Source organism: Ambystoma mexicanum, chromosome 3q (genome assembly GCF_040938575.1).
Source record: "Ambystoma mexicanum isolate Mex_15411 chromosome 3q, UKY_AmexF1_1, whole genome shotgun sequence".
Lineage (NCBI taxonomy): Eukaryota > Metazoa > Chordata > Amphibia > Caudata > Ambystomatidae > Ambystoma > Ambystoma mexicanum.
The window spans coordinates 772,597,546-772,623,898 of NC_090926.1; the positions used below are offsets into that span (position 1 = coordinate 772,597,546).

Here is a 26,353-nt window from a genome sequence, read left to right on the forward strand (position 1 = left end):
CAGCACACCATGACTGAATTGCAGACAGTCAGATATGAGTGAGATAGAGGAGGTGGCTGAGGGTAGCCTGAAGGATAGTTGTGTGTCATCCGCATAACATTGGAATTTAGAGATGAAAGTGGCAATCACATGTGCCAGGGCAACCAGGTAGACATTGAAGAACCAGGGGGATAGGTTAGAACCCTGGGGAACGCCACAGGTTGAAAGAGTGATAATAGAGAGAAAGGACCCAAGTTCTACCTGGGACGGGCAGTCAGAAAGAAAGGAGGTTAACCACGCCAGAGCCTGACCTGTGATTCCCAGGGTGTCATGCAGATGTGCGATCAGGATGTTGTGGTTTACCGTGTCAAAGGCAGAGGAGAGGTCAAGAAGAATGAGGACAGAGGGAATGTTAGTGTCGAGATTTGAGAGCAGGTCTTCACAGGTGTTCAGAAGAGCAGTTTCCGTGCCTCTGGATGCTCTAAAGCCAGACTGATGGTCGTGGAAGCAACCAGCAGATTCAGTGTGGAGGGTAAGCTGAGAGATAGCCAGATTCTCCAGGTGTTTGCCCAGAAAAGGATTGATAGAGATAGGGTGGTAGTTTGACGGAATGGACAGACGGTTTCTTAAGTAGAGGGTGCACAAGGGAGTGCTTAAGAGAAGATGGGAAAACTCCAGTGGCGAAAGAGAGATTGCAGAGGTCATCCAAGGCTAGAGTGAGAGAGTCAATGTTGTCTTTAATGGTTTTGAAGTGGCACGTGTCCACCTGTTTGGATGAAGCCATCATAGACCGGACTTGTCTGGCGACCTCATCAGATGTGACGGGAGTGAGAGATGAGAGGAGAAGTGGTGGAGGGGCAGAGGGAGGCTCCAGAGGTGTTGGTGTGTGATGTGGATTGAAAGAGAGAGAGGAAAGGATCTCTTTGGGGTTTTTTCGTTGAAGTGTGCAGCCAGGGCCGATCAAAGGACCTGGGTGAGTGTGACAGACGAGGCGGCTTCTGCAGGATTGGCCAGTTCCTTACTGACTTTGAAAAGTTTGTCCGTGTTGTTTGATGCCGCGGAGATGTGGGCTTGAATAAAGACTCTTTTCTTATGAAGCGGCAGGCCAGTTAGTCAGGGTCCGCCCAACAAATTCCATTTCTGCTCAACTGCCCAACACTTGCGTTTAAGGGCAGCCAGATCGGAGTCGTACCAAGAATTACACTTTTTGGAAGGCTTCAGTCAGACACTCATGACAGGGGCAAGAGTATCAAGTGTGTTGGCGATAGAGAGATTGAAGTTAGCAAGGGCTGTGTCAGGGTGAGAGTCAGCCACAGGCGTAGGAGGCGGAGAGTAGGTGGAGGCAAAGGCAGCTGCTGTCACTCTTCTCATGGGTCTGGTGACTTTGAAACCGATTGGCCATGCCGGGTGTTCCAATGGAAGGGGAGAGGAGAGCTTCAAGTGTGAAGAGAGTGGTCCATCCAAGAGAGAGAGGTAGTGAGCAGGAGAGAGAGAGGTGTGTTGGTAGGGATGAGAGCATCCAAAGTGTGGCCCGCTGTGTGCGTGGAACCAGATGATAAGGTGGAGAGGGAGAGAGAATCGCATAGGTTGTGGAAAGGTCCTGGGGAGTCAGGAGAGTCCAGATGGATGTTGAGATCACCCAGCAGGAGGAGCTGGGAGGAGGAGGAGGAAAGTAGAGAGGAGGCCAGGTCAGCCCATTCCGAGAGGAAGATGGTGGACTGTCCTGGTGGCTGATAGAAGGTGGCCAGAAGGAAAGAAGATTTAGGAGAGAGTAAGAGCCTGCAGACCAGGCACTCGAAGGAGGAATAGGCTTGAGTAAGGATGATGGACACATGTATCCATTCTGGGAAGATCAGCACCACACCCCCTCCTGTCATCTTAGGCCTGGGCGCAGAGAGGATCCTGTATCCTTCAGGGAGGAGTGTGTCAAAGCTTGTGATAGAGCTGTCCTTGAACCACCCCTCTGTGATGGCAAGCACATCAAGATCCATGAGTTCAAGGAGGTTGCAGATGTCAGACCAGGGTTTGACAGCAGAGCGAGAGTTAAGTGTGGCAATATGGAGCAGATTTTCATCTTTGAAGGTCTTCTGCAGGGGAATGGGGGGCAGGAGAGCCAGAGGGATAGTGGTGGGTGGTGGAGGCACCAAGGCCAACAAAGGAGCTGGGACAGTGAGAAAAGGCAGGGGAGCCTGTGCAGAGGAAGAGGTAAGGTTTGAGAGGTGAGGTAGGAGCATGTCAAAGAGAAAGTTTGGTTGAGGACCCTGAACCATGATGGTTCCATTCCGATAGACATTAATGACCAACCCTGGAAATGGCGAAGAGGTGAAGAGAGAACCTCCCAGCCGGTGCCACTATTAATGGGAGAAGAGGTGATAGGAGAGAGAAAGGCAACCATGTAACGAGTCCATAGGTCGGGTGAGGGAACGACAAAGAGGATGTCTGTGAGAGCCTTTCTGGCGGAAGCCGTGACATAGGTGTCTGCAATAGGAAGGCTTGGGTTGGAGCCCAGTATGTCCTCCTTAAGTTTCTTCCGGACAGATTTAGTGATAGAGGGATAGGAAATAGAGAAGCAGTTAGAAACGATAGATGAGATAGATAGTGACATTGCGAGCTGCAGTGGTGAGATGGACACTTTCCAGGTTGATGTACTCTGGCACAACGAGGGGGGGTGGGGAAAAACACAAGAGGTGAGGCGCAGGCACTGAATACAAGGTAGGGCGTGCAGGACGTGTAATGCAGGATGTACTCACAGCAAACGCTTTAAAAAAAGAGAAGGTAGTGAGTAACAGTTGCGCACCCTGCTAAATTCGATGTTAGCTAAAAGCAGAACACAATGCAGCATGTGCACACAGCCAGGTTCGATTTTAGCCGAAAGCAGAAAAAACACATTGAGGATGTGCACACCGCCAAGTTCGATTTTAGCAGAAAGCAGAAAAAACACATGCAGCATGTGAACACAGCCAAGTTCGGTTCTAGCCGAAAGCAGAATAAACACAATGCAGCATGTGCACACAGCCAGGTTCGATATTAGCCCAAAAGCAGAATAAACACAATGCAGCATGTGCACACAGCCAGGTTCGATTGTGCACAGAAGAGGGCCATTAAGGCATTCCGGGTAGAAAGAGACCTCCGCATTCAGAGCTCACAGGGTCCAATCCAAAGGGCCACAAACCTGATGCTTCTTTAACAGCCCCCAGTAGCTCATGCAGAGAGGGGCCAATTCTTTATGTCCAACTTTAGATGTTCACTTGCAACAGGCTCCCAATTAGGCCACCACATTTCAAAAAGCCACCAGAGCCGGTACATTTGTAAGGTATAGCTTGAGGGGCAGGCTCACATTAAGAGGGGGCCTAAGTGTGATACTTAATGTAAAAGGAAAGTCTCTCCATACAAATTATCTGAAAAGGGCATATGAGAAGCTGTCAGACATTTTTCAAACTATAATTGGTAAACACGTCTAAAGAGACAAAGAATAAAACAAAACCCGCACTGTGAGTGCAGCAATTTAACTGTAAACCAGAATTTGTACTACCTTGTCTGTTTTTTGTGTCTTTACTATCTTTTGGTGTTTGTTTTTTTAAATCTATTTTTCCTGGTAGTGGTTTCATTGCATGATGCTCTAGTGGCGTAGGGTATGTCACAAATCTGTTGATCGCTCATCAAAATTTGATACAGCGCTTCACCCACTGCCACTTTTAAATATAAAGAATTACATTTTTATACAAATATCAGTCCATTATTTTGAACCACAAAGTCAACTGTGTTTTCATTTTTCTAACAAATGTTTCCTTTACATTTACATTGTTTACGTAATATATTTACTGAAGTTGCTGTTATGCTTTCATTAATTCTCAAGAAGATATAATTAAAGGAATAGTGCCAGCAAAAATTTTATTGGCTCAAAAGATGGCCCATGATCAAAAACATGCATTAAACATAATTTTAAAGAATGTTCCTAAGTACATTTTTGAGCAAACGAGGCTCAAAGCGTTTACATGGGAGCATCCATTTTGCCTCCTCAGCTTATGTTGAGTCCTGCCCTGGCGGCACTAAACAAGCAGCAAAAGCCTCCTACTGGGAGCTTTTGCTTACTGCAGCCAGAGCAGAGCTGTACATGAGCTAAGGAGGCTGCCTTCACTTTCATTTTACGTTTTTGGTGCTCCCCAAGCACAGGGAAGCACAGAAAACGTAAAATGAAAGGCAAAAAGCAAAGGCGCAGCAATTACAACATTGTATTTATATTTGTGATTGCCGAGGGTGGAAAACCACGGAAATCATAAATACAACAACGTTGTATTTATGATTTCCGTGGTTTTCGCTTCGAGTCTCCTGGGCTCGCCCAATACGGGGGAGCCCAGGAGACTCAAAGCGAAAGCCGCTACAGTCAGAAATACAACATTTTTGTATTTGTAAATGCAGCAGTATTTACAAATAGAACAACTTTGTATTTCTGACTGCATTGGCTTTCACTTTGTCTCTCCTCGGCTACCCCGAAGCGGGGCAGTCCAGGAGACTCAAAGCGAAAGCCGCCGCAGTCAGAAATACAACATTTTTGGATTTGTAAATGCTGCGGGTTTCTTTCTACGTTTCTCGGCCTCTGGGAAACGTAGAAAGAAAACTGCAGCATTTTTAAATACAACAACGTAGTATTTATGTTTGCTGTGGCTTCAGCTTTGAATCTCCTGGGCTCCCCTGAACCGGGGGAGCCCAGGAGACTCAAAGCTGAAGCCACAGCAAACATAAATACAACGTTGTTGTATTTCTAAATGCTGCAGTTTTCCTTCTACGTTTGTCGGGCTCCTCCGGCTCAGAGGAGCCCGGGAAAGGTCGAATGAAAACCGCAGTATATTTAAATACAAAAACGTTATATTTATGTTTACTGTGGCTTCAGCTTTGAGTCTCCTGGGCTCCCTCGAGTCGGGGGAGCCCAGGAGACTCAAAGGTGAAGCCACAGCAACCATAAATACAATGTTATAAATGCTGCACTTTTCTTTCTAAGTTGGAAAGAAAACCGCAGCATTTATTTTGCAGTGCTTTTAAAAAAGAATGAAATTTAAAGCACTTACCAGCAGCAGCTTGTGTTAATCTCTGCTCTCCGGCAATAATGAAGCAAAAGCCACCTGCGGGTAGCTTTTGTTTATTACAGCTGCCTGGCTGTTGCTTCATTAGTGCCACGAGGGCAGGGATTAACACAAGCACAGGAGGCTCATCCATTTCACAAAATGGATGCCTCCTAGTGCTTTAAATGTGTGACTTTGAGCCCCATTTTCACAAAAGTTTACATAGGAACTTTCTTAATATTTTCTATATATATTTTTGATCATGCCCCATCTATTGAGTCAAATACATTTTTTGATGGAATTATTTCTTTAATTGTTTTTCGAAAACTAATTCCTTTCAATGAGTTCCATAACCCATATTTAAATTTTCTTCTGAAAAAGTTATTTTTAGATAGAAAAGTTATTTACCTTAAATCGTATAGTTCGAGATCCACAAGCATATGTAACTACCCCATCTAAACATAGGATCCCTGACTAGTTATACAGATGTTTGTTTTCAATTCGACTATATAATAGTCCTTAGACTTCAAATTAATGCAGTCTTTTATTTTCTTGAGTAATGTTAGGATAGAAAATCATAGACCTGCACCTCCATCCCCCAAAAGGTTGAAGGTTCTAGTGATGTCCATATGGTGTATGACTCTCATGCCCTCGCGTGGGTCTCTTGTTACAAGTACGTGTACAGTGACAGGTTGTAGCTGCAATACAGTATTCTGTACGAATAGGTGAGCTATTTTTGAGCCAAGCCTATAATAAGTCTGCTCCCTGCACATCAGTGCATTTCATCCTCTGCTGGTGGGTGAATGTCCTTACCTTAGCAACTTGTTTCCTGCTCATTTCTTTCTTTCAGACAGTCCTTGCTCCCTCTCATTAGCCACTGGCTTCTGCGCCCAGCTTCCGCACCCCGGACCTTCTCCTTAGGTCTTTGATGACTGGCTTCATTCAATGCCAATACGGTCAGTCCTGGCTTACAAAGATGACTTGTATAATACCTACCAACCAGGCCTTGACTCACTTCCCTCTTGGTCCGTTAGCACACTTCTCCAGTGTCCCTCTATTGTTGGGTTTACTGCTTCACTGTATCTCTACCTATGGCAGAAATGGCAAACAGGCAAAGCTTTTGGTAAGTTAGACCTTTATGTTCAAAGGCCTTACCTCGCTTGGACTGGCTGCCTGGATATTTTGCCACCATAGTCCAAAAAGTGCTGTGCAAGCCTGGTTTCAGTCTGCTATCGGAGCCCCTTTTACTACCTAGATGATTCTTGGTGTGAGACTTTGAAGGCTTAACTGTATTGGAATTTTCCCCCAGATGCTGCAGAAGCCGAATCGTACAGAGCAGCATCCTAGGGTCTCCCCGGGTCTCAATCGGGTGGGGCTCACCACAAACTGCTGAAAATGGTCCGACCCAAAATGTCCATCAGAGGTTTTGGCACGGCTCTCTAAGAACCAGATGAATGGAAGTGAGACATGGGCTGTAGACACCTGGATCTCAGAGCTCTTAGTGCATTGGCTTGGATCGGTCTTCATGCCCGTCACATGTGCCTTGCAGTAGCCTGCTTGCACGTTTCTCTAAGGAGAGGCGGTCAGTCGTCCTCACAGTGCATTCTCATGAAATGCTACCCCACTGGAAGATGATGCAGTTTGCAACGTGCTCTGTGCCTCTCAGCAGCCATCCCTTCTCCCACTCTATCAGCCTGGTGTTGCCCTGAGCCAGATCTACATTTTGGCATCAGAGCCAGGTTGCCACACGCAATGAGTGAGTGGCAACGGTCCATCTTGCTCTCCCGCTGAATGCCCAGAATCTGATATGCAGGGGCATTGTAGCCAAAATGGGTCTGCTTGGGGGATGCCCAGCTGTTGAGTACATTTTGTTTTCATAGACACTGAGGGGGTATTTCACCGACGTCTTAAAAGAAGGTTTATGCCCCTTGCCGTCTCGTCCTTCCACCCTCTGCACTCACTCATTGGGTTGGGATTATGATGGCAGGCTACAATGGCATGGATTCCAACAAAGATGAACTAGACGATGAGAATGATGGCATGTGCAAGATGGGTGGCTCTTCTTCCCATGCAGTTCTTTGCTTGCATGGGGAGAGCAGATACTCCTCTACAGCCAGATGTAGTAATGGTGGCAATTGGAATCTGTAGAAAGCCACAATGTTTGCTGGGTGTATTTAGTATTAACCACAGGGCCCTACCTGGATCCTAGCCACCAGCTCAGTCCTTGTTGATGTATGGAACTCCATGGGAATGGGAATTTACAGGCTCTCTGCCCCCCGTAATATCCTGGTAATACCGGGCTATCGGGTGGTGTAGACGGTAAGCAGACTTTCCTGGTATCCTGCTGGTAATACCGGGAAACTCATAATGAGGGCCATTGACAAACACCTCCGTGCATGAACTGGTGAGTGAGTGTACATGAAGGTATTTTACTTGAGCAGGCCTACATTTACTTGCCAAATTTCATTTCTGTGTATCTACGCGTCAGGCAGAAAAACAAAATTGTTGAAAATGATTAATTAAAAAAAACAGAAGTTTGAAAACTCTGCTAATTTCACGTTATTCCTTCTTTCCAAACACTTCCCTCTCCTCTGGATTATTTCATGAATTTCACCCACATCCTCATCCTTGCCTTTGACCTGCAATTTATACTCCTCTATTTACAAACGGCTGTTCCGTAAAAATCTTGTTACATAAAACGGTGCAGGGCTTTACACTTCAGAAAATACAATCTTAAAATTGCACATTTACAAAGTGTAGGTGTACATCCATGGTTCTCTTTATCTGTGTACAAGCATCGTCAGCTATAAAGCGCTATATCGTCCTCTTTTTAGGGGCTGTGTGGATGAGGACTAAGGAATTGAATATACAACAAAAATTCCACAAAAACAGCTTCCTCCTTTCAAGCTTTCAGGTAGTTCTCAATACCCAACTGACACTTTCACAAACACCTACCCAACATGAATTAAGGTGAGGATACATGGATTTCAAAATATATACATATTTTAATGTTTATAAAACACAATCACTATAGACATCTGTTTAAAAATCTAGACAAAATTCACTAGTCTAAATCATATGTCTGAAACCTTCAGTTTCAAGAAGTCAATGAAGAAGATAACAAGGAAGAAACTGCTGATGGAGATAGCTAGTCTTAAGATAGGACTCTGGACAGAGCACCCTGAACCTTTTGCTTACCATGCACTTGTTCACCAAACGTTTCCCCTAAAGCGTCCTAATCCAAGACCTCCCTAGGGATTCAGCCCTGTGTTGTGCTACCTGAAACCATAACCCTCTCACGGTAGGTTTCCCACAATTACCCCATGTGTTCAAGGGCAAGTAGCCTTTCCCAGTTAGCTGTGTGAACTCCAGACGACGGTAGCAACAGTACTATGCTGCGAAGTGCCCAGGAATTTGCAAGTAAATCACAATTAGGCCCTAACCTCTATGTGCTGCTTTTGCATTAGAAGCCGAAGGAGCATGAAAACTGAACATGACTTCTTTTTTAAAATTGTGTGTGCCTCTGTGGTCTTGGCTACAGTGTGCGCGGTAACCTGGGGAGGAGGCAGCCAAGACCTGATCTAGTGAGTATGTAAATAGACCTGGGAGAGCCAGGGAATTCATGACTAGAGCCGAGCCAGGGCCCAGTTTAGGTGTCTGGCCTGGCTCTTAGGGCCCAACACAAGCCGAGCCTGTAGAATGGCTGCAGGGGAAAGGCCAGTGTCAGGGGCTGGGGTAAGAAAAGGGATTGGGGGCAATGACAGGGGATACAAAGGTTTGGGGAAATAAATGGGGCTAAACAGGACTGGTGCAACACAGTTGGCTAAAGGGGTTAGGGCAAAAGGGTGCTAGGGCGAGAACAGTGGGCTAGGGGTAGGGAAAGGGGCTAAAAGGGTCTGGCAGAAGACAGTTGGTTAAATGTTTCAAAAGACTACGGAGCCCAAACATTGAAACGTAGCGTTACTACCCGATGCAGTCTGTATCCCCAGGTTAAAGTCGCTTAATAGGCAGTCTTAAGTGATACAAGTGTTAAGATATAGTGTTTTACCCTGTCGTGAGTCACTGTGAACCACTGTAAACCACTCTGCACCACTCTCCGCGCGGCAAATGGCTTTTAATGCTGGTTTCCTGGGCTGCAGCAGCAGTGGGTCCACCTTCCACAATGTACACCGTGGAAAGACTCTGGACACACTCAAGAAAGCAGAGTTCCACCACTGTAAACCACTCTGCTCCACTCCACTCACCTCCAATTTGTTAATGAGGAGTCGGTCAAAAAGGACCACAGCCAGGCAAAATGGTTTTCACGTAGTGGAAGCCATATTAAATAAAGAAACATCTGGGGGGGTGTGGCTAACCGCCATGTAGAGCGGACGTATCTCCTGAGAGCTCCGTGCTGATGTGCCATGATAAGCTGTTTTAAGTGACTTTAAAGTGCTCCGGAACCGTACAAGTTGCACCATTCGCCGCAGAACCTCTTCAGCAGCTTTCGTACTGTCTCCCAGGCGGAGAAGAGACGGCTAACACCTCTACCCAGCGTGCGAAAAGTGTCGGTGAGCAGATTCAAAATGGTGGCTCCCGCACCTTGATCCCTCGAAAGGCCGGAGCGCACTATCACCACTGACGACGCTGCCCACCGGTGGAGGAAGAAGATCCTGGGCTGCCGACCTGTGCCGGGCCTGGAGGAGGGGGCTGAACAGCTGCACTCATCGATTGAGAGGACCGACCCTGACGCCCCCGCCGGCTGCGCCCTGCCCGCGGCGGGCGACTGGGCTGAGATGTGCCCTGGATAGTCGCGAGGGCCCCCGGTGTGAGCGGTGGCCGACTGGTGCCACAGAGGTAGGCGGGTGCGGCGGAGGACCAGCACGGACATCCACATTGGCGGCTGGGTGCGTGGGGCCCGTGGACGCGTATTACTCTCTCCCCCTGCGCCTGACTTCGCCGCTGGTAGCAACGCAAGAACTTGGGCTTGCCTCCCTGAGGCGCTGAGAACCAGGCTGTCTTTTTTCCCCCGCCTGCATGAACCTTCATCGGGGGGAGGTATGGGCGAAAACACCTGGCCGCTTCCTGCAGACTGATGCTCCGGCGGACCGTGAGGCCCACTCTTAGGGCCCCCACCACTCCACAGCCGACAACAGGGGGGGGCGTCCGGCGCACAGCGCGCCCGCTGGAACTGAGACACCCTTTGCTTCCCGAAATTGGCCTGCCGCCCCGCAGCTTCATATCATTGCCCTGTCGGCCCTGCGGCGGTAACGAGAGTCTTCCCTCCACAGCTGCTACTAGCGGCCTCCCGATTGCGCCCCCAGCATTCTCGGTGCGGTGAGGCCCTGCGTTGACGATATGTCCGGCAGGGGCGGCAGGCCCAAGCAGCAGCGCCAGACCACGATGGACACCTTCGCAGCCTGCGAATCCCCAAATTCCGGGGGCACAAACAAGGCGGCCTCGGACGCTCAATCTAACCCCACTGCAGTTGCGGCTACAGAGCCTAGTAACACCCAGATACTCGAAGCCATCAAGCTTTTCCAGGCAACGATGGAAAACAAAATCGACGCCGTTGCCACAGACCTGGGCCTCCTGCGTCAAGATGTCCGTTCCCTGGCCGGCAGGACCGAGGCGCTTGAAACACAAGTCCGGGAAAACACTGAATCCAAAACTCACCTCCTTCGAGACGTCGATGAGCTTCAGCAAAGGGTCAAGAACTTGGAGGACAGAGCCGAGGAGGCGGAAGGGAGGGCTCGCCGGAACAATATACGTCTCCTCGGGCTGCCAGAGGGTTCCGAAGGCTCCGACCCCACTAACTACATAGAGAACCTCCTGTTACACGAGGTGGGAGCTGGCAAACACTCCCAGGGCTTCACCATCGAGAGGGCCGACAGATCCCTGGCTAAGAAACCACCGCCGGGGGCCCCACCCAGGCCGGTTTTAGCAAAAGTTGTCAACTACAGGGATTGTGAAGTTATTCTGGCCTTTTCCCGAGCTGGCGGCCAAATCCAACGGGAACTCACCATATGCCCTGATTACACCTTTCAGGTCCAAATGAACAGAGCGCAGTTCATACACACGAAGGCCAGATTGAAAGCCGCCGGGCTGCGTTATATGCTCCTGTATCCTTCTAGGCTTAAAGTGCTGCATAACAATAAGGCGACTTGTTCGACACTCCGGCTCAGGCCAGGGACTGGATGGACGGTTTACAGATCCCTGATATTGGGGAAAGGAAGCGGAGAACGAGATAACGATCCTCCTGTCATCCTGGTGGGAACCATACTTTTGTTTGAACCTCTACACAGCTGAATGGATCCTCCTTGCGGAGACCCGGAGTCCAAGTTCACTTCTCCCCCTGATTGTTTCTTCCTTTTGGGTATATATACCTGCCCGTAGGGCACCTGGAGACCAATGCACGGTCCGACGGAGCAGAGACGGGACAGTCATAACGAGGGTAACCTCGCTGGGCCAGTTCTATGTTTGGGAATTTCACAGTTAAGAGGGCGTGGGGGTGGGATTAGGGGAGTTTTTGCACAAGTTGGGGACATACACTGGGACATATCAAGACCACGGGAACAATTCACATGCAATGCAGCACCATCAAGACCTCGAGCTCCACCTGTTACATACAATAAACCACACTATGCCTATGGCTGACACAATAAGGGTCGTTACTTGGAACGTCAGAGGCCTGAACAGCTTCGTTAAACAACGGCGTGTCCAAACCTACTTGAAAAGATGCAAGGCCGGAATCGCCATGCTACAAGAAACTCACTTAACTGCCAAGCAACTGGAAGCCCTGGCCAAAACTTGGCGTGGGACCCTAATAGGTTCGGCTTACTCCTCCTACGCCAGAGGGGTTCTGATTTGGATTGCCCCCACTGTTCCTTTCATACTCACTTGCACTAAAACAGACAACGAAGGTAGGATGGTGGTGGTGTGCGGCTCCATCAAGGGCAAAGAGGTATGATTGGTCAGCACTTACGCACCCAACCATGACGCGACTGCCTTCTTCCATTCCCTTTATATGCGACTCAGCCCGTATGTGGACAGAATTATGATATGGGGGGGTGACCACAACTGTACCCTTGACCCTCTACTAGACAGATCAGATAACAAACACGATCGACCCTCCCCTCCAGCCAAAATACTTTCCAAACTAATCCAACAGTTGCAACTCAGTGACCTATGGAGGGTCCAGTACCCTGAGCAACGCGAGTATTCCTTCTACTCCCCACCTCACGCCGTACACACCAGGCTGGACTACATTTTTCTCAGCCTAACACAACAGTCCATATTTGTTGATGCGCGCTACCTGCCTAGGGTGCTGTCTGATCACTCTCCCCTACTGGTAACCTGGGAGGTGTTACCGCCTAAACCCCCTATACCCACATGGAGGCTGAGGGCTGAGGCCCTACTTGACTCTGTATTCAAGGAACGCATAAAAGATGGTACTGAGGAATATTGGCAAAATAACTTGCATAGCGTTAGATACTTGAGCACAACTTGGGAAGCATACAAGGTGGTCATGAGGGGCGAGATGATTGCAGCAGTTGGGGGAGCTCAGAGATCCATTAAATCCTCGGTTGAGCGCGCAGAGAGGGACCTGAGTATGCTCGAAGGCAGGGCTGACCCATCCCCTGACCAATTACAAAAAATGGCTGGATTTAGACAAACCTGCATAACTCATTGGGAATCCCTTGGTAAACTGAGTTACGCCAAGCACACAGAGAGAATCCATGCTCTGGGAGACAAGCCGGGGAAACTCTTACCTTGGCTCTATAAAAGGGAGACCCCCAGGCCACCCATCTGCCACATACTCACACCTGACGGCACCGCCGTGCATACCCAACAAGAAATCAATTCGGTCTTTACCGACTTCTACCGAAGCCTGTACTCCGAAGCCCCGCCCCGATCTGACACCAGGATCGAAGAAGCCCTTGACGTCATTGACCTACCTAAATTAGACTCACAATTGGCTGAGACCCTTGACGAGCCCGTCACCCCCGACGAGGTCAAGGTGGTAATTAGATCGCTACCAGCTGGGAAAACCCCGGGTTCAGATGGGCTCCTGGGGGAATTTTACAAGACCTATGAGGAAACACTCGCCCCAATATTGGCCCAGGTCTTTAATGAGGCCTACGAGCGTGGTAGCCTCCCGGACTCCATGAGTGAGGCCGTGATGATACCCTTACTTAAATGGGGAGGGACAGGGCAGATTGTGGTTCATACAGGCCCCTCTCTATGCTTAATGTAGACTGCAAGATCCTTACTGCCCTGCTTGCGAATAGACTGCGCAGAGTTATCCCTCTGTTGATCCATCAAGAGCAAACTGGATACGTCCCAGGGCGCTCCATCACCGAGAACCTGCACAGGTTACATCATGTCATTTATAGCACTGAGGGAAGGCCGCCGAAACTTGCAGTGGTGTCACTAGATGCCACCAAAGCTTTTGATTCTCTGAGGTGGGACTGGTTGTATGCCACCATGGCCAAAATGGGAATAGGCCCTGTATTCCTAAAGTGGACCCAGCTAGTTTATGCTAACCCCACTGCGAGCGTACGCACCAACAAAACCTATTCCGCTAAATGGTCCCTACACAGGGGCACCCGCAAGGGGTGCCCTCTGTCCCCCATGTTATACATTCTTGCCGCGGAACCAGTGGCGGCCTACCTGAGACAGGAATATGGGGAGGGAGGCATTAAGATAGATGGGGTGACCCACCTCATCTCTATGTACGCTGACAACACCCTTTTGTACCTTCAAGACCCTGAGCACCTCCTACCCTACATCTTGGAAACCCTGGACTGCTTCCACAAGCTCACCGGGATCCAGATTAATAGCAGCAAATCTTGCCTTTACCCCCTCGCAGCACTTTACACTGATGAATACAGATCCCTCCCCCTCTAGATCTCGAATGGCAGGCAACTTCTTTCAAATACTTGGGGATAACCATACACCGCAACCCCGGCACAGAACACATCCTTAATACTGTAAGGGCCAAAGACTCTCTCACGAAATCCATGGAATTCTGGGGTTAGCTCCCGCTTTCGATGGCCGGGAGGGCTGGTCTCCTTAAAATGGTCGCCCTTCCCCGCCTACTACATAACTTCACTAACGTCCCCTTCAACATCCCCCCTCATTCTTCAAAGATCTCAACAAACTCTGTAGGGGCTTCCTCTGGCAGGGAGGTAGGCATAGTGTGGCGTTGGAGACTCTCCAAAGACCATACGAAAGGGGCGGACTTAAGATCCCCAACTTTGAGCTGTACTTCCTTGCCAGCCAGCTGAGACATGTCATGCAATGGATGGCCGATGAGAGCACGACGGACACTCGCCTCCTCCAACCGGCCCTCCCCCGGTTGTTACTAAGAGACATACTGTGGGCCGGAGAGGGTGCTACGAGACACTGCCCTTTTCTCGCCAAGCTCGGGATCCGGCTTTGGAAAAGGGCCTGCAAGCTGGTTGGGTCGGACGACCCGTTCTCCCCACAGATCCCCATTGCTGCACTTATGGTTAATCACTCTTGGGGGCAACTTGAAACACGCACACAATGGGAGCCCCTCGGGGAGGCCATGCTTGGGGACTTGATTCAAGAACAGGAAATCCTAACTTTCTCGGAACTCTGTGAGGCCACGAGCCTCCCGGCAGGACAGTTCCTATTGCACAGTGTGGTCGTACAGGCCTTGTACAAGAGATGGCCGGTCGCTGCCGACCTGACTGAGGAAAATGAATGCATCGAAACGATGCTGAACTCCGCTGAGGGGGGGCCATGAAACCTCACAAATCTACGAGGCCCTGTTGTGGGGTACGACCAGGGGAGACCTTAAATGCAGGAGTAAGTGGGAACCTGAACTGGGCCTTTCTTTTGAAGACAAAGATTGGGGTGACATAACTCATTACCATAAGAAAGTTTCCAGGAACGCCTGCTTGCAGCTTATCCAGCTGTACATCACCAATAGAGGGTACCTCGCACCTGAAGCCATATCAAGATTCACAGGTGCTGGAACCCAATTATGCCCCAAATGCAGTGAACCCAGGGCAGGAATGACTCACATGTTCTGGGGCTGCAAAGTAATCAGGGAGTTCTGGTCACAAGTGAAGGACAGAGTGGCCGGCGCAGACATCGAAGTTGAGGAGGACGAGCCTACGGCCTGTATCCTGGGCAGATATAGGTGAAACAGGAAGGACAAACCCCTAACCAAGCTCACTAACCTTATATACATAACCGCCAAACGACGTATTGCCATGGGGTGGAAAGGCCCCAGAGGTCCACATATGCCCCTATGGTGGGGAGACCTTACAAAGTGGATAATAGCTGAAACCGCGGCGTAGGAAACGGCTATCCATGTGCAAAGACTAGATTCCAGCGAGGAACTACACCGTTGGGTGGCCCTGACGGTGCCCTTGCTCCACCCTGGGGCGGATAATACGGAGCGGAGTGGAGAGAGTTGCCCGGATGCGGGCACGGACTAGAGAGGAACAGTGAACTAACCGTGGTCTTGGGGGGGAGGGGGAGCGAGGGGGGAGTTTTGGGTATTTCCTTGATATGCTTGACCAATCACCAATGATATTCGTTTTCTTTCTTGTTTACCTCATGTTATTAAACCAATAAACAAATTAAAAAATAAATTAAAAAAATAAAGAAACATCTGCCACCAGCCTAGCCACATATCTGACTGAGGGGGGGTACCTTCTCTGGCACACAATGCAGTATCCTTGCCCGTTGAATCCTAAGCCCAGGCACCGGAAATAGAACCACTCTGACAGTCTTTGTGTTAAGCCCGGCTGATAGGAAAAATGTAGTAGAAAAGCCAGTAAAAAAGTATAGTATGCTATCACATCTGGTAAAAAGTAGGCTTTCTACCTAATAGCCAGCCAACAGGAGACTCTACTGCTGGTAAAGATGGACTTTTCCAACTTTTCGCAAAGATTTTGACATCTTGCGGGTGCTTTGTAAAAGGGAGTGCTTGTCTCTTAATCTTACACTGCAAGCATGTAGCCAGATGGGAGAAGTGTAGAGTAAACATTGATCTTAGAAGCATCTAACGCCATTTCGCCAATTTTGAGGCTTTGACGCCCAGGTTGGCCTTGAACTCTCCTAATGGGCTAACTTGGCAGAGCCACGGCTCAAGACAATGAACTTCCTGTATTCCAAAAAATTACTCCTTTATACATCTAAATTACTGTTTTCTTTCCTGAACAGTAAGATACACATATTCACTAATATATTGTGTGGATATTCCCTTATTGAAAATGATTTAGTGTTATATTGTACATCTAATGCCCTTGCTCCCTTCTTGATCATTTAGGCTGGGAAGCACCAGCATGAACACCACTAGGAGGATCAGGACATGAGGGGAATCCAGTCACCTCACTGTGGGCAGGTCTTTCTCTCACCCTGAACACGGGGCTAAGGAAGACCTTCCTAACACTAGGGAGGATTGAAACAAAATAGGTCTGTTAAATGCTGTCCTGGTGAAACACTAAGGGTGGAACACATGTTGAAATACTGCAATCACAAACCTGTTCTGAGAGGACATTACTTTGCAATTAATCCCTTTAGCAAAAGCATAATCATTTAGTCATTTCATTGAACTCCCTGTTGGAGAGTTAACCTCCTTTCCGTAGACCATCTCCTAGCCCTGCATGAAATATCAGTGCCTTCAGAGCAATTTACTATGATACAGGGGATCCTGGTACCATTATTACACTATGCATTGTGGTGACATTATATGATGTGTGTGGGTAGAGTGATTGTGTGTGACCGACAGTACTGCCATTGTTAAGGAGGTGCCTTGGGTGAAAGCAAGTAAAAATTGAATGAGGTGCCATCAGGCACCTGAGGCGGTGTATTCATTCCCTAAAGAGACACGGGGGAAGGCAGTTTCTTCCAACTTTCTAATAGTGGGATTTCTGCTAGGCTTTCGATCACATGCTGAGAATCCCAACATAACAAGATGTGTCTCTTCTGTGTGAGTTCCCTGTGAGTCTAGTGAGAACCTGCAACCAGCTTTCCCTAGGGATTCATTGTCCTACAATCATGATTGAAATTTCAGGCATAGCATGCTACTTAGATGCCGCCCGGTAGCTGCCTTTAAGCTGACCAGGGCTGCAGGGGAACATATAGGCGATTCTGCAGGGGACAGACCTTCACATTTATCTGAGAGAATGTCTTCAAAACTCCTGCAAATGCCAAATAACATGAACAGATAAACAAATGTGATTTTTTTTTTTTTTTTTTTAAACTTTGGTTTTATTGGCATTTTGTAAATTTAACAAACCGGGCTGAATAACCCATTAGGCACACAAGGTGATTAACTGTTCCATTCAACCCTTAGCCCCCCCCTTCCCACCGCCCCCCTCCCAACAGTGCCCCTCCCCCCTGCAATCCTGCAATAACTTCAAACGAAAGAGACAATGAGCGGCTTTATCCTTCCCTGTGTTCAGGAGACGCTGTGGTGGGTGACCATTCTTTCCGGCCGTGGTCGATGGTGCCGTTTCCCCGGTCGTGGGCATGCAAGGCAGGCCTAGCTGGGCTCCAGGCCCTCCTCCCCTCCCTCGGTGTGGGTCAGTGTCTCAAGTCAGTGGACATCCCATCCCCAAGATTGTTGCACCCCATACCAATGTGCCATGAAAGACCCTGAGTCGTTGTTTACCAGAGCTGTGAGTTTGTCCATCAAGAACATGTTCTTTACTTTCCTCAGCCAATCCTCCTTGGAGGGGAGTTCCGGGCTCTTCCACTTCTGAGCCAGGGCCACCCTCCCCGCTCGCAGCATTGTTTCCATCATCCTTGGATATCTATATATTTCCAAGTCTTCCGGGGGTACTCCCAACAACATTGACAGAGGGTCCTGGGAGAGAGGCTCGTCCGATGCCTCCGCGATCCAGGACCGAACTCTTCCCCAGAAGACCTGAACTTTCGGGCAGAGCCACCACATGTGCTTCCTGGATCCCCTCTGGCCACAACCCCTCAGGCACATTGGAGTAACACCCGGGAACATTTTAGATAATTTTACTGGGTCCCTATGCCACCCCTGCAAAACCTTGAAATTATGTTCCATGTCTGCGGTGAACAAGTTCCCATGGAAAGCGATTTTGAAAATTCTCGACCAGGTGTCTTCCGAGATGACCTCTCCCACCAAATCGTCCCAGAATGAGCGGAAGCCCCTTCTCCCGGGGAGGTTAAAAGTGTTCAGGATTTTATACATGTTCGACACCGCACCCTTTCTCATGGTCGCTGTATCTATGAACTTTTCAAAGGGGGTCAGCTGCCTCCTCAAGTTTTGGCCCCATGATTGGTCGCACAATATGCCCTTGAGGCGGAGGTATTCAAAAATGGTGAGGGATCCCCCGCCGAGGGCCTCACTCAGGTCCTCGTATGGGAGAAACTCCCCCTCCCTGAACATCTGCCCAGCCCATTCCATCCCCATGTCGGACCAGGTCTGGGAATTCCGAAATCCCCTCCCGCCCACATCAAGGGGGAGCCCCCAAAGGGAGGACATCGGGGACGGCCATGAAGTGAGGTAGGCTGTCTGTGGGCCCTCCCTCCAAATTTCCCAAAGGACTCCCAGGGTCGGGTGTCTTCTTAACTTCCCCGGGATAGATTTGCGTGGGGCCCACAGAAGGTCTCTAACCTTCAGGGGGTGGGCGTCCATGTCCTCTAAGTAAGTCCAGTATGTCCCCATCCCCTCTCTCATGTGTTCCAAGAGAACCCTCAATTGTGCAGCCCGGAAGTACTGGCGGAAATCAGGGAGCCCAAATCCCCCCTCCTCCCTCGGCAGTGTCAGGGTCGCTCTCCCAGTCCTTGGGGTTTTCCCCTGCCATATAAATTCTTGGACTGCGTTTTGTAGGACCCTGAAGGTCTGCTCTGGGATGGTGGTGGGGAGCGCTGTGAACAGGTACAAAAGCCTGGGCAAGACATTCATCTTGACCGCTGTCATCCGGCCGTACCAGGACAGGATCATCTTGTCCCATCTCCTCAAGTCTGACCTGATCCCTGCAATTATAGGGTCATAGTTAGTGGAGGCTAGTTTGGATAGGTCCCTAGTTAGCAGGACTCCCAGGTATCGGATGGATGTCTTTCCCACCGTGATTCCCTCGAACCTGTCCAGGGGGTCCAGCTCGGGGTCTCGCACTTTCATTGGGAGCAGGACCGATTTGGTTGTGTTGATTCTCAGTCCGGAGAAGCGACCAAATGTGGACACCAGGGACAGAAAGGGGGGGAGCGAGGCGGCCGGTTCCACCACATAAGCAAGGATGTCGTCTGCAAAGAGGGAGAGTTTGAACTCTACGTCGCCTCTGCTAATCCCCCTGATGCCCGCATGCGCTCTGATCGCTATAGCTAATGGTTCTATCGTTAGGACATATATCAAGGGGGAGAGGGGACAACCCTGCCTGGTCCCTCGCGAAAGTGCGAAGGACTCGGTCAACCTCCCATTCACCTGGACCCTCGCTGTGGGGGCTCTATAGAGTGCCGATACCCAGCTCCTTATATGGGACCCGAAGCCCATTTTTTGGAGAAGAAGTTCCATGTACCTCCACTCCACCCTGTCAAAAGCTTTTTCGGAGTCTAGAGAGAGGACACATCCGTCCAGGTCAGATTCCTGTACGAAGTGTAGCAGATCTATCGTTTTTCGGATATTGTCCGACCCCTGTCTCCCTCTTATGAAGCCCACCTGGTCCCCATGAACCAACCTCGGCATTATCCCCTCCATCCGCCTTCCCACCACCTTGGCCAGGATCTTGACATCCGTGTTCAGTAACGATATCGGGCGGTATGAGGAGCATTCTGCCGGGTCTTTCCCCTCCTTGGGCAGTACTGCTATAATGGCGCCCATCATGGAGTCAGGGAGAGTGCCTCCCTCGAGGACAGAATTGAAGACCCTCGCCAGGTGTGGGGCCAAGCTGGAGCGGAACCTCTTGTAGAAGTACACTGTATAACCATCCTCCCCCGGGGAGGTTCCCACCTTCATCCCACTTATCACTTTGTCTATCTCCTCCTCGGTTACCGGACCCTCTAACCCCTCCGACATCTCTTGTGTTAGGGCCGGAACTTGTATGGACTCCAGGAAGCCTTCTATCTGGGCATCGCCGTCGCCATATTCTGAGGTATATAGTTCCTCATAGTAGTGGCGAAAGGCCTCTCCTATGTGAGGAGCATCGTAGCCTATCGTCCCCTGGGCGTCCTTCACTGCCTTGACCATTCTGCTTCTTTGGACTTCCCTTAGTTTCCAGGCTAGGATACTATCTGCCTTATCCCCTTTGTCATAATATTTCTGCTTCACCATCTGGAGGCTCCTCTCGGTTTTGTGCAGGAGGAGGTTTTTGAGTTGGAGTCTGTAATCCTCCAGGGCCGTGACCTGGTCACGCTCGAGTGGCCGCTCCGGAAGCCCGCCAGGCCGGAGCTGGGCTATTTTATCCCTTAGGGTCTTTTCCAGGGTCTCCCTTTCTCTTTTCTTCTGGGCTCCTATTTTGATGAGCACACCTCGTAGGGTTGCCTTGAATGCATCCCACAGTGTGTGTGTGCCTACTTCCCCATTGTCGTTCAAGTCAAAGAACTCCGTGATGGCATCTAGCACTTCCTGCGCAATGGCCTCGTCTTTGAGAAGGGAATCATTGCATTTCCAGCGGCCTCTGCGATCCGCGTGCCAACCCTCAGCTATAGTGACGCGGACCATGTCATGATCCGTCCAGGGGACGGGGTCAACACTGTAGCCCGAGACGTGTGGGCGAAGCGTCTCGTCCACCAGGATATAATCGATTCTGGAAAATGAGGTATGAATGGCCGAGTAGTATGTGAACGAGGGGACGTCGGACCTGGGGAGTGGAATCGTGTCGACCAGGCCCAGCTCAGTGTTGACCCTCCGGAAACAGCGTGCCATGCCCTCGTCCGCCGGTCTGACGTTCGGAGGGCCAAGTCGCTTCCTATCTAAGGCCGGGTCTAGGACCATGTTGAAATCTCCCCCTACCACTATTTTTCCTTGGACAAAGAGTTTGAGCCTGTCCCTCACCTCCTCCCAGAACTGGGCTTGGCCTTCATTAGGGCCGTATATAGCTACGAGAGTTAAGGGGGCCCCCTGTAATGTGCCCCTCACCATTAGGTAACGACCCTCGGGGTCCTTCAGGGTCGCCTCCTGCTCAAAGCCTATGCTCCTTGCTAGCAGAATTGCCACTCCCCTCCTCCTTGACCCATGTGATGCACAAAAAACCTCGCCGATTCCTCCTCCCCTCAACTTGGGTTCCTTCCCCCGGGCCCAATGTGTCTCCTGCAGGAAAAGCAGGTCTAGCTTGGCTCTTCTGAACTCCCTGCAAACCAGGGACCTCTTTGTGGGGGTATTCAGACCTCGCACATTCAAGGTGCCCACCCCCAGGGCCGGCAAACCATTAGCCATTCTCTATGTATCTCTCCCGGTTGGCCACCCGCGTCGTGTCTAAAACCCTGCGTCGCTTCATTTGTCTCGCTACTGGATTGCTTGGATTTTCCCTTCCCCCTTCCCCCAGGGCCCTAAAACTGACCCCAAACATCCCCTCCTCCCCCCTCCCTGAGAAAACATCCCCCGCCAACTTGAAAGAACCCCCCACCCCCCTACCCGACGTCCAGCCAATGAGTTCCGCCATCACTGGCTTGTGGCCGGACCACCAGCCTGGCCTCCCCAGGCTGGGCCCGCTGAACAATGCTCATCTCCTTGAGCCCCCTTTCCCCCCCCCCAGCCTCTTCCCCCTCGGTTGCCCACTGTGTACTTGCTGTTCCAGGGGGCAGAGTCGTCACTGGGACCTCACGTGCTTCCACGCCTGTCCCGCAGATTGTCGGGGTTCCCCCGCCGTCAGCCTTCCGAGTCCATTTGTTCTCCTTCCCGGGCGGGAGGTGGAGTATTCAATTTTTTGTATTTTCTTGAGGCTGTTTTCCTTCTCCTGGGTCCCGACTGCCCCGGCCCACCCCCGGCCAGAGCCTCCGGGCCGATTGGACTTCTCCGGGGGGCTGGGTCCACCACGTAATCATGTATAGCTCCTCTAATATCCTCTTCTGTGACCAGCGTGGTGCGTTGGCCCATGTATTCGAAGGATAAGGAGAAAGGATAGCCCCACCTGTAGCGCACCCCCTTCTCCTTGAGTAGCTGCGTCAGGGGACGGCACATTCTGCGCTTCGCCAAGGTGTAGGCAGAGAGATCCTGAAAAATAGTGATCTGGGCATTGTTGTAGGTAATCACCCCTGCCTTCCTCGCTTCTTCCAGAACCTTGGTTTTTTCCGTGTAGTAGTGGAATCGGGCTAGGACAGACCGGGGGTTCCCGGCCCTGCCCCCTGCTCTATGCACCCTGTCGAACGTGGGTTCCGTGGTCATCTCCTCCGCGAACAGGAGGGTGATAATGTCTTTCACGACTCGGGTTAGATCTCTCTCTGTCTCCCCCTCCGTTTCCGGGATCCCGAAAAATCTTAAGTTATTCCTCCTTTCCCTGTTTTCAAAGTCGTCAAACTGTCTGGCCTTTTCCTCGTCCCTTTTCTCCAAGGCCGAGAGCCTCATGTCAAATTGGACCTTCTGTGCCGTTGACGAGGACTGATTGGTTTCTACCCGTTGCAGCCTCTCCTCCACTTTGTCCACCCTTTGTTCCATTTTTTTGAATTTCTGGGCGATATCTGATCGCATTTCCCTAATTTCCTGAAGGATGGAGGCAAAGCCCCTCTCCATCGCCGTTGCGGGTTCCGCCATGTTTCCCGGGTGGGTCGGGTCCCCGGAGCCCGTGTGGCTGCTGTTGCGGTCCTTATACCTGAACGCTTGCAGCGACTCTAGCCCGTTCATGCGATCCCCCTCTGTGCCCCCCTCGGGGTCTGCCGCTGACCCAGATCCCGCGCGTCTTGGAGTGGTCCCGTGGGGAGGGGGAGGCTGCCAACGTCGCGTCCCAGCCTCTGATTGCCGTCCAAGTTCTGCACCCAGGGGGGGAGTCAGGCGGGCACACGCCCCGGGGTCGTCGCCGGGGGCCACCACCTGATTAGGCCTGGTCTCAGTACCTCCGGGCTCTCTGGGTTCCTTTATTGGGTTGGTGGGTGGTATCCCCACCCCCCAGCGTGTCTTGCGCTGTGCTGCCCGGCCCGGGCCCCAACAGGACTACGATAGCGGGGGGGGCGTGCTGCGGGGGACGCCTTGGCCACCCCTGATCCCGGGTGGGCTCTCCTTTTCCTGCGTTTGTCTCCTGAGGGCTCGGGGGGGCAACGCTTCCAGGCCCCGGATGCTGGGCCCGGGGCCGCCGACTGGGTCGTCCCGGCCTGGTGTGGGGGCCAAGGCTGGGAGTCCGGTTCCCCTCCCGGGGGGGTATTGACAGTGGTGGGCCGGCGGGAGGGGCCCGTCCGGCTCTTCGGTTTGTTTTTTTTTTTTTTCCCGGGGCCGCTTCCCACCGCCGGGGTCCGGCAGGGGCGGCCCCGTGCCGATCCTCCTAGGCGATCCTTCGGCCGGGGGTGGTCTTTGCTGCCGTGGCCCCCTACCTTCTCCGCCCGATGTTGGTGCCGCTTCCGTTCGGCTGCTCCTTCTGGGTCGGCGAGACACTGCGCTCCGGCTGGCGATCGGGCTGCACTGCTGGGCTCCGCACGTCCGCAGGCCTCTCCCCGTTCCCTCGGCCGCGACTCCAACGCGGCTCGAACTCTGGTTCTCGGGGGGCGGCGAGATCCGCTCCTTCGTGCCGGTGTCTCAAGGGGGGGCCACCAGTCGATGGCCAGATAGCTGATCCGCCGGGGGGGTCCGGGGGGGGGCTCAATCCCTCTGTAAGGCCCTGTCCTGGCGGGAGCTCGGCACTAGGCTACCATTGCCTCTGCGCCCCCTGGTGGTCCCAAATGTGAATTTTAATGTCAATTTTTTTAAAATGTTTGTTTACAGTCCAGTCAAACCTTTGACATGGCGAGTTCTGTGTTCTGAGATCTTTACAGCAGCAAGAGGCTGGGTCATTATTTGGTGGCTGCAATTTCACACAGTATGTGTTTGCATAAAAAAAGCAAAATAAGGGACGGGAGTCACGCTGGTGTGTCTCCCTTGCAAGGACAGCCTAGGCCGCCACACAGAATGGACAGATAGCGTGCGGCAAAGGGGCGCTGGACAAAACATTGAAAAGGAAGGTCTGAGATTGGTGCAAAGGCTCCAGCAATGCATTAAGGAGGCGTGGGCAGAGGTTGCGAGATCCAGGAGCAACTGGGGAAAAAAGTCTGATATGATTTCCTTGGAGTAAGTCATTCTGGGAGTCCTCTGTCTGAGCACTGTTTATAGGAAAAAGACAATATTTAAAAAATGTTAAGGGATCATCTCTGACATTGGGACTGTAGTTCTAAGCTAATGGATCTGGGGAAGAAGTCTTGATTGACAGCTTCATGTCTGTTTGGGAGCTGAACAGCAGACTTGGATCTATGATGCTGTGCCCTGACTCCTCTTCATCTGCCTCCTTCTAGCCGCTGCCTCCTGCGGGAGAGGACCTGCTTACCTCCCATCACCTGAGACCCGAGGTCTGGATGACACCAGCGGATTCAGTGACAGGTGATGAAAAATGTGCTGAAAAGGGCGCATGGGTCTGTTAATGTAGAGACCTGTGTCCCCAGAAAGCCTCCACGGGCATCTGCACATCGGCTTTCTCCCACACTCTGACAGATGCCCGAGTAAACAACACCCTCCTCCCCATGGCACCCCAAAGTACCTGCTGACATCATCCAGGCCCTATGGCCTCCCAGAAACTGTCTTCCCATAACCTGCTGCCTCCTAGGTGGCACCCGGCTCAACACTGAGATGTATAGATGCCCACACCTTGATCGCATGCCTCCTATAAGCCTTTCTGCTCAGTGCCAGTCTTTGTTCAGGCCATTGCTTGCTTTAATGAATGCGCATTTCCTTTTTTTCTGACAAACATGGTAGTTCCTTTAGTTCGGACTTCATTTGGAACACTACACTGTTTGCACCTTATTTGTCCTTCTTGATCTTTTCTGAGTGTAAGGAATTCACACATGCTGTTTGAAGCTGTGTATTCCTACCTTCAGTATTCTTGCCAGGTACACACACACGGCCAGTGTTAGACCCCCATACCTCCCACTCACTGGTATGACATCTTGACTTGCCCCATCAGCTGGTAAGGCAATTCTTTGTAGGGATGCGTACATGCTTTGTGTGTGAGTAGAACTGCATCTGAAATCTCATTCCTCTTTCAGGCTCCCTCCGCCGTCACGTGCTGCCCATCAAACCAGGAGAGACGCTCCTGACTCAACAGCCAAGATGGCCGGACCAAATACTGGAGGGAAAGGTATGGCCATTGGGAGCTGGATACTCCAAACGGAACATTATGCACCAACTAAAGGAGCTGTTGGGAGGGCGGTAAAACAGGAACGCTGCAGGAAATAGAACATGTTTCCAGGGAGCTCAGTAGAGACTGAAATACCAGCAGGGAAAGTTGTAGTGAACAGGAACCCTCCATGCATGAAGTTCTGAAGGAAATCATTGTTTCCATTGTTTATAGTCAAAGTATAACAAAGGGCTTTTAACATAACCGATCTAAAGGTCCATGCTGCTATATCCATGAGGACGGGGAACAGAAAACTCTGACCCCAAGGATGATTGCTGTAAATGAAGCCTCTGTGACAAAGTGCGGGCTTTCCCGTAAAGGAAACATGAGGCCTTCTTGGCAGTATTAATCGGAACTAAAAGAAGACTTACAAAGACTCCCTACATAGTCCCAATCCTACATACTTCCCTACCTAGTCCCAATATTTCCCCATAAATCAAATACAAGTGTTACCATTATGCAATATTTTTTATCACACCCCATCACGCATGCACAAGTTGGATGTTGGGCCTTGACTTCTTTCCGGCCTTGTTTTATTTTAATATCTCCTTCCAAATTTGTTACGGAAGGGCATTTTTTCTGTTTTCAAGGAAGCTTTGCTCATTTTGTCATTTCAATGTATGTTTTCATGTATTTATCGCTTGTGTGTGTGTGTGTGCGTGCGTGCGTGCGTGTGTGTGTGTTTGTGTGTGTGTGTGTGTGTGTGTTTTGTGGCATGCTGTGCAATGTTGGGTTCTTAAGCTCTATGCATTGTGTTCCCAAATGTATCTTGGCCTGAAACATTAACATGAATATCTGCTTTTTTTAAATGTAAATCTTCCTTCTGTGTTGTTTTGGGTGTTCTCCATTCGCTGCACTGCTCCCCACATATCAAGGCTTACACTTCTTTCCATCCTTGTATTTTATTTGAATTCTTCCATATTCCAATTAATATTTTGTTTATCCGGGAGTTGTGCTCATTTTTTGTTTGATGTATTTGTATATTTGTCTCCCTGCCATTTTCATTTTTTGAGCACATCGACAGTTCCG

General features: G+C 50.6%; 1 protein-coding gene across 3 annotated transcripts in view; it reads left to right on the forward strand.

Annotated features, from left to right (window-relative positions):
* Positions 1–26,353, forward strand: part of CASKIN2 (CASK interacting protein 2) — a 545,439-nt gene that overhangs the window by 322,249 nt on the left and 196,837 nt on the right. For all 3 annotated transcript variants that reach the window (XM_069654797.1, XM_069654799.1, XM_069654800.1), the window contains 2 exons: positions 24,447–24,531; positions 25,194–25,285. In XM_069654797.1, the coding sequence (XP_069510898.1) occupies positions 24,447–24,531; positions 25,194–25,285 (177 nt within the window). The remainder of the gene's footprint in view (positions 1–24,446; positions 24,532–25,193; positions 25,286–26,353) is intronic.